Genomic DNA, 8,974 nt, shown 5'->3' on the forward strand with positions numbered 1-8,974 from the left:
TATATATATATATAAAATAATAAGCTGAACAATTATGACATGCATGAAATGCAACATAACATCAATAGTGTAATGATTTTAGTCTTCTTTTTACTTGACGCATGTTCCAGTAGACTAGTTTTATGCTTGCTCAACTTACTGGAACATATTAACTAAGATGCTACAATTTTAAGAGCTCATTAAAATGGTGATAAATGCTTTGGAATGGTATGCTTATATATTTAAGAAATTCAACCTTTTACTTATTGTATTTTTTTTCTAAATATTGAATTTCATATGTAAAATATCAAGATATTTTTGTTTTGAGCTGCAAAATTCTGTCATTTTTGATGTGTTTGATCACAAAGGAAATCACTGCGTGCCTGACCTTTGACCTTTGCCTCCCACAGATTTATACTGACAAGAGAAATCATTTTGGTGTGGAGCGAAATATGCCCAAGCAGCTGGTGGAGAAGGTGGCAGGAGACATCGCCAAACTGCTCAACAGGAAACGCAAAGCTCTGGAGGTGAGCAGCGCTAACAATCGCTCTCTCCCAGCAGGAAGTCGAGCCGTTGATAATCGTGGTGTTATCTGTTGCATTAAAAAGGGGAATCGATCCACTGTCTCTTTTAATCAGAAAAAAATTGGATTTCTAAAAAAAATATTATCAGTGCCCACTGTTCTCTATTAGCCTGCTTAACTAAGCAGGTAATGAGTTTGTCTTCGTCCAATCTGCTCCCTCTTCAAATCCATAGGACACGACACAGCGACACATAAGATGAATTCAGGGATGAATGGAGCATCATATTTACACATTTCCATAAGAAATGCTATGGTACTACCGTGTTTGCACCACCATATTCTTTGAAGATCTTGAAGTGCCTTTCGCTGTGTTGGTTTGAGTCTTTTAGCGGCTGATTAAATCGTGTGGAATGTGCAGGCGCATATGACAATTACAGCTGAAAAATGAGTGTTTATTAAGCTTCAGAAATGAATCATGTGTTTGGTAAGTAAAGTACTTTAGTACTTTTGACTAAAAGTAGCATATGAACACTGCCTGAGGTCTTTCACTGGTAGACACTCGGAATTTCTTATCATAAATTGGTGTTCGAGCGAGATTAGCTGAAATTCTCTAATGTGAGTCATGCCATGCAGACACACGCAGGAGACTCAAAATGACTGCTTCACATTCTAGTGTGCTACCTCGCTGAATGCTCCCTATTTTGTCAGCGACCTTCTAATGCATCCCAACTACACAAATGTTGCTTTGATAGTGCAGATGAGTTTTATTTACCTTGCTGAGAATTTGCATCTCTCTGGTTTCTCTTTGAAAAGTGGTGTCACCTTATAAGTACCATTGCAAAAATATTAAGGCAGGTATAAAGGGTAAATAAATGGAACCCATATAACCATACTTCACTAGATGAATGATTACATTAATAATGATTGCATTAATTTAAATGCAAATGAGCCGTTATTTAATTGAATATGCACTAATATGCTTGCATTTAAATCAATCAATCAATAATAATAATAATAATAATAATAATAATGTTTTTAAGAATAACATTTTTAATTGACATTTTGAAAATAAAATTAAGCAAATTATATTTTAACAAACCCATCTGTAAAACCTTCGGAATATACATAGAAAATATATAATGAAAACTGATTTTGAGAAAACGGCCTTTAAAGATGTGCATAGTAATTGAAATGTACAGATGCAAATAGATAAAGTGCAATTAAATAAAATCACAAATATTTTGGATGTTTTTTTTGCAATAGTCTCAAACACCACATTATGAAAAGCCAAAAAAAAACTTTTGTCTGGTATACCCAAAACTGTATTAACAGTCTTCTGTCAGCCAAGAGGTTGACTGAGAAAGAAGAGACAAAGTAATGATGATTAAAAAAATTAGTAGAGTTTATTGAATAATCTTGGATGTATATGTTTCAGTGCTCAAACTTCTTGCCTTGAACCTGTTATTCGACTTCAGCTTCAGAATACTAGCTCAACAATTCTGGCCCATCCCTACCAGCTACTTTTATATTTGCTCTAATAATGAAAAATAGTTTGTTTACTATGTTGCTTGTTGATTGAATTGGAGTTCTGTTTAGAAAACACAATCAAACTATATTTCCCTCGCCATTTTGGAATCATTACAATGCATTTCGGGATTGGCTTTTCTGCGAATAATGCAAGTGATGCTGATTTAAATGTGTGCCGAAATGAGACATCTGGTAAAGCAATGTAATTTTGCTGCCTGCTGAAGAGTGTTGCTCGTTGCTGTCTTGCTAGGCGGCTCACTAGGGTTTGGAACGGAGCCGATGTTTCAGTGCTATGGAATTGAGTTGGTTGGCCACAAAGCGGCAGTGCTCTGAGTGCTTCCGAGCAGCTTTCTTGACTGAACAGTTAAAGATTGGGCCCGCTGCTATCGGGGCCAGCAGTATGCTGGCGACTAGACCCAACCATCACCCAAAGCCCAGCAGACTCCTGACAACTGAGAGAAAGAGAGCGAGCGAGAGAAATGGAGAGAGAGAAAATGGGCCCAGAATGAGAACGACCCTTCAGGCGTCAGGAAATGCGGGGAAATGAAGTTCTGAAATCATTGATTTCGAAATGAGCTGCAGACGGGAGAAATCTAGAGGAAAGAGCGAGCGATGTAGGATGTAGAACAAGGTAAAGCAAGAGAGAACAAGCTAGAGGGGAACGAGGAGACGTCTTGTAATCTCATGATAAAGAGTTGGAGGGGATGAGTTTTGACAGTGTTTAATAGAAGCACATAGATGGATGATATTAAATCTTGTATTGTGATTTATGGCTGTCCGCACAATTTAATCAGTGTTTGAACATCAACAAATTAGCTGCAATATTATAATCTTTCACACGTTAAAAAAAATAATAATAATTTTAAAGCGTGCACAGAATCAACAGAATTTGGGAAAGCCATAGTGAAAAATCATAAGCCATAATTCAAAAATGCATTAGGGTTTTCTACAATAGTTATTAATTTTGGTTTAATGTATTATAGAGTTATTTAACTATTTTATGTAGAAATGTATTTTCAAAATTGGGTAAAAGAAATGCATTTAAGTTTCTACGGAATAGTTCAGAAGAAATTAATTTCCCGTTTCCAGCAGAAACTGGTCCACACCTGCGTTGACCTGTTTATTCGCACCTGCTTCTTTAGGTCACTGCTAATGAGTGTGATAGATAGACCCTGCGCCCCAATTCACGTACTATCTGCCCTAAATAATATCTGAGATTAAGATTTGCTTTCCAAATCATAGTCCGTTGAAAATAGTTCACCAAAGCTGCCAGGAGGGTGTCATTTTTCCAGCGGCTTTATTAATGAACAGAAATGCAAGCAGAACGAATGTCTATGTAAATTATTTGTTAATCCATTCTTACATAAATTTTCACAATGGATTATGTTCGTAAACAATTCTTATATAATCTCTTTGAATTGGCTCTGTACATTGCCAGTTTCTGTGTAAATCATTCAGAAAATCAACTGTTCAAATTTTTGTGTAAATAGTTGTAAATTGTTGCATTGAATTGATTATGTACATAATCAATGTCTGTGTAAATTGTTTGTAAAAATTCATATGTAAATTGTCGCTTTGATTTGGCTTTGTACATAGAAAATTTCGGAGTAATTCTTTCATAAAATCACATCAAATCATGTGCATAATAAAATTGTGTAGATTTTCTGTACATTATTTCAGATTGTTTGCTTTGAATTGGCTGTATAAGTGGAGCATGTTTCTACATAATCTGTTCGTAAAATCATTCTCACATTAAACTAATGCACATCAAATTTCTGCATAAATAGTTCAATAGTTCATGCTCAAATATATTGTCACATTGAGTTTATTATATGCAGAACATATTTCTATGTAGTACAATTTATTTGTAAATTGTCTCTTTTAAAAGTGGCTGAATTTGAATTGTTCGTAGTGAAATAATTACATTTATTGCATAGAATTATGTGCATAATAAATCTGCATCATTTCTTATGTAAATTGTTGCTTTTTAATTAGCAAATTTTATGTCAATTGTTTGCAAAACAGCATAGAATTATGTGCATATTAACTTCTGTTCTTATTCGTTCATCCAGCATTTCTTACAAAAATTGTTGCATTGGCTTGATTGTGCACAACACATTTTTATGTACATAAATTGTTGCATTCAATTGCATATATAACAAATTCCTATGCAAACTTTTGTAAAACCATTCTTACATAAATGGTTGCATTCAGTTGTTTCATGAAAGAGATCCCTCTGCTCTACTTCTTTCCAACATTTTTTGTGTCTCCCTTGTTTTACTCTAGAGGCTCGAAGTGCATTTGGGTCAGCCATGTTGTCTTGAAACGAGTCGCTTCCTGTCTGGTAGTTTTGCGGCTGCATTTAGTAGCATTTTAATGATCCGAGACAGACTCCTCATGAAGGGCTGATGTTGTGCTCGTGGAGAGATGGAACGCCCTGACTGTTTCTGGCCGCGTTTGTGTGTTAGTGTCCCGCCGTATATTTTTAGAAGCTCTTAAATCTTTATTACTGTGACCGCGGTGCGTGTGACTGACAGATGTCAAGGCCGGGTTGGGGAAGCTGTCATGTAAACGAACAGTGTTGCAGCCGCACGGAACACAGCTGAGCTCAGCTTTGTGTCTCTCGCCCTCTCTCTCTCTTTTATGGATTGCTTCCCAAACCAGCTGATACTGCAGAACAGAACCTGTCAATCAAACTCAGCACATGGCATCACTTACAGGCTTGTGATGTCATATTCTCCTTCTCCTAATACAAACTAATACAGTCAAGCAGACTAGTAAGCATCATTTCCAACGGCTGGTGGTGTGTGTGCTCATATATGATGTAGATTGTGTATGATTGACCCTGATTAGGACTGTTATGACGAACTGGATCGTATTGACTGGACGTTGCGCAGATGCAGCACGTGACCGGGCGAATCGGGCCATCTTTGCTGTGAAATCCAGTATGACATTGTGGAAGCAGACACACAAGGGAAGAAGGGGTTTGTCATAGTGTACTGTATTACAGCGCACACACTTCATCATATCGTGATTTGTTTTTGTTTTTTGGACTGAGGTACCCTGGTGGGCTCTGCTCTGCCTGCGTTTAATTGGCCGGCCCCACTGATCTTCGTACGTGCTAAATTTAGTCCCGTGCTCTCTGCCACCCCTAAAAATAAACACAATTAATTACTCCTGCTGTTTCACTAATGAGAGGACAGTTTTGATCGGCCTCATCAGACAGGAAATACTCAGTAGGGCAACACAGCGCATTTGTGTATCTGTAGGGGCACATTAACAAGGACGGGCAATGCTTTATGTTAACTTTGTTAATTACGGTAACAAACATTACCATGAAAATAAATAGCCCTGACTAAAAAAACACTTCTGTATACTACACTACTGGAACGAAAGTTTTTAATGCTTTTGAAAGAAGTCTCTCATGCTCACCAAGTCTGCTTTTTTATTAAAAAATGCAGTGATATTCTGAAATATTATTACAATTTAAAATAACTTAAAATTGAAGTTTGTATTGTTTTTTTTTTCATTGTAGCGTATCACAGTTTCCACACAAATATGAAGCATCACAGCTGTTTTCAATATTGATAGTAATAAGAAATGTTTCTTGAGCAGCAAATCAGCATATTAGAAGGATTTCTGAAGAATCATGTGACACTGAAGACTGGAGGAATGATGCTGAAAATTCAGCTTTGCATTACAGAAATAAATTACATTTTAAAATATATTCAAATAGTGGTCGACTGATATTTGGCATTTTTCAAATATCGGTATCAGCCGACAAGTTTTCCTGTTTGGCCGTTGCAATCAAGGCGGGACTTATATTTTGATTTATTCACATTGATTAATATAATCATTCAACTGCTTCATATAATTTCATATTAATATATTGATCTATTTAGCATTATTATACATTATTTATTGATATGTTAACTCAGTGATTCATGTAAAATCAATGATTTAGTCATGAAATTCATTATAAGGCATTTCAGAGAGTTATTCAGTATATGGTTGTTGAGCTATGTTACTCTTTTTTTTTTTTAAACGAAAATTGATGTAAAGGCCCAAGTTTTCATCAATGGTAAATTGATGGTCTATCTATTTAGGGTTTATTTGAGATATCTGCTTTAATTTAGGAGGTTTTCTATTTGTAGACTTAATTATAGATCCAAATTGGGAATGTGAACTAAGGCTAGAAAAACTGTGCATTCTATCTTTATAAGCTTCCCTAACCGATTATCAGAGGTGTGTAAAACTACATATTGACTAGTTGATAACTTATTCTTTAGGAAACCCTGTATAATTAGGCTGCTAACTGGAGTGTTTTTTATTTTTGACAGCATCCATGAACAGACACAGTTCTCTGTGTATTTAATAATTTCAGAGAACAGCAGCATCAGGGCAGATGCTGTATTATTCATCAGTACAGTTGAGTTTGTCATTTGTACAGTTCACCTGACGATGTGTCATGCCGTGACTCATGTGGTTTTTCAGTCTGGTCATGTCATCGCCCGGTGAGTGATGAATAAAGGGAAGCGTGACCCAAAGTTCACTCTTGTCGGGCCTTTGAGCCGTGTCACAAACATGGCACCCAGAGGGAGCTGGAGAGTGCGATCCAGGCGACAGACAGTAAATTGGTCTCTGTGAAGACTTGTCAGGTTTAGTCGGCTGGTATTATTGTACTGGAAGCTCCATCTACTCTAGAAAAGCCTAGACGACTTTGCTAAGATGCTTTCTATTGTTTACTGTTAATATAGTGAATCATTGGCATTAAAATGTGTTCTGGGGTTGAGAGTCAAGATTTAATTTAATTTTTTATTTTTTTATTTATTAAATTATATATTTAATTTAATTTAATCTATATTAATTTATATATTAACATTTTTTTAATGGATGAGTTTAAGTTTTATTTATATATTATTTAGCTTATTATACTGTGATGTCTAAGCGATTCCATAATTTTTTACTTTAATATTAAAGGAATATTGTATATCATGTAATATTATATTATATATTAGAACATTATTAGTTGTTGTATATTAAATTAATGAACATTTACAAATTATTTGCGAAATATTTAGCAAAATAATAAGCATTCGTTACAGTTTTTGTGTATGCTACAGTATATATTTTTGTTTGTTGATAAACTATACTTAAAAAAACTAAAAATATGTTTTTGACATATGGTTTGACTGTTTTTTTGTTTGTTTTTTTTGTAATCTTTTTTTGCATTATTTTAAAGGGTTAGTTCATTCAAAAAGGAAAATTCTGTCATCATTTACTAACCCTCAAGTTGTTCCAAACCTTTGAGTTTTTTCTTCTGTTGTATATAAACGATGATATTTTGAAGATTGCGGGTAGCCCAACAATTGCTGGTCCACATTGACTTCAATAAAATAATAATAATAATAATTTAAAAAAAAAAACAGTATGGAAGTCAATGGGGACCAACATCTGTTTGGTTACCAACATTGAGGGTGAGTAGCCTAAATAATGACATATTCATAATAATGAATTTTGAACAGTGAACAGTTTTCCCTCTGAAATTCCCTCTGGAAAGCAAATCTATTTAACTGCCGTTGTGTTACAAATGGTATAAAATTGTCTTCAAGCTAATAGTAACAAAATATGGAGTTCCTGTTGATCTGTGGTGCAGAAAAACTCCAGGATGCGGAGCAGTACTTGCTTAGTCAGGAGGAGGCGAGTATGACGATGACAGATGGAGGAGTTATATTGAGAGGAAGGCGGTGTTGGGGGCTGCTAATGTATGCAGAACAATCGCACGACTTCACAGCGCTAATCTACATGCACTCACGCACTTACTTCAATAAACCTTCCTCCATTTGCAGTCTTGCCATAAACTGTACTCCCTGGCTGTACTGTTCATTGGCCTGAAGTTTGTGCGTCCACTGGTACGCCGGTAACAAAAGCAGTGCGATTGTGCCTCAGAAAAAGAGGAAGAAAAAACGAAGAAAAGCAATTTAGTTTTCAATTTCCTGCAGGCCCACGGTGAAGCGGTTATAGTGCTCCGGTCCCTTTGGAAAGGGAGAGAACTAGGCCGCAGTCTCCTTGCACGAAAATAGCACACATCAACATCAGCGAGCGAAAATCACACAGAACCGCTCAAACCATTTGACTTGAATAGCTGTAAATTATCCGTGCGCATCCTGTTCAGATCATAGCAGTCTTTAGAGCACAGTTCTGTGAATTACGACATCAAAGCAACACGTTCCTTTCAGATCTACAAGAGGTTTGTCTTCATTTGTCTCAGAAATCCCAACTGAGACCGCTTTAATATCTGGAATGTTTCTTGAGCAATGAGATTAAATGGAGAATCCTGCTTCTCACATGTTTCTCCCAAGAAAAAATCTAGTAATCTTATATGTGTCTACTCTAGAGTTCCAGAAGATATCTTGGTAATTAGTTAACCGAATTGGTTAACCAGGGTTATGATAGTTGCCTAAAACTGAAACTAAAGCTAGAGATGTTAATTTCGGTTATTTTTCCTAACCGACAACCGACGCTCGTTAACCGATTATTAACCGTTAACCGACAAGATTATTTTAAATTAGAATTGAATTAAATTAGAAAGGATTAGTGTCTGTGACCTGTTAAAAATACTAACATTTGTTTATTTTATGTTCATTCATTTTACATGCTCAAAAAGCAGCAAACAACAGAACATGAGGATTGACATGCATGACATCACGCACCTGCAGCTCTTCTGCGAGCGGAGAAAAACATAATAAAGCTAGGCTCTATATATATATATATATATATATATATATATATTATAACTAATAAATCAGCCTATAAGAGAAATATATTTTTACTTAAATAATAAATTAAGAAAATGCAAGAAAAACTGTGCAACAAGTAGCCTAGTATGCAGAGGTTCGGGTCATTTTTGTGCTGCGCGAAAGGAAACAGACGGCAGAAAGCGGC

At 35.6% G+C, this 8,974-nt stretch overlaps 1 protein-coding gene across 1 annotated transcript in view; it reads left to right on the forward strand.

Moving 5' to 3' along the window:
- LOC107595439 (voltage-dependent calcium channel subunit alpha-2/delta-2-like) overlaps positions 1-8,974 on the forward strand; it is a 205,684-nt gene that overhangs the window by 28,228 nt on the left and 168,482 nt on the right. The window contains exon 3 of the mRNA XM_016285843.1: positions 390-506. Within this exon, the coding sequence (XP_016141329.1) occupies positions 390-506 (117 nt within the window). The remainder of the gene's footprint in view (positions 1-389; positions 507-8,974) is intronic.

Source organism: Sinocyclocheilus grahami, unplaced genomic scaffold (genome assembly GCF_001515645.1).
Source record: "Sinocyclocheilus grahami isolate Dianchi unplaced genomic scaffold, SAMN03320097.WGS_v1.1 scaffold202.1, whole genome shotgun sequence".
In the NCBI taxonomy this organism is placed as follows: domain Eukaryota; kingdom Metazoa; phylum Chordata; class Actinopteri; order Cypriniformes; family Cyprinidae; genus Sinocyclocheilus; species Sinocyclocheilus grahami.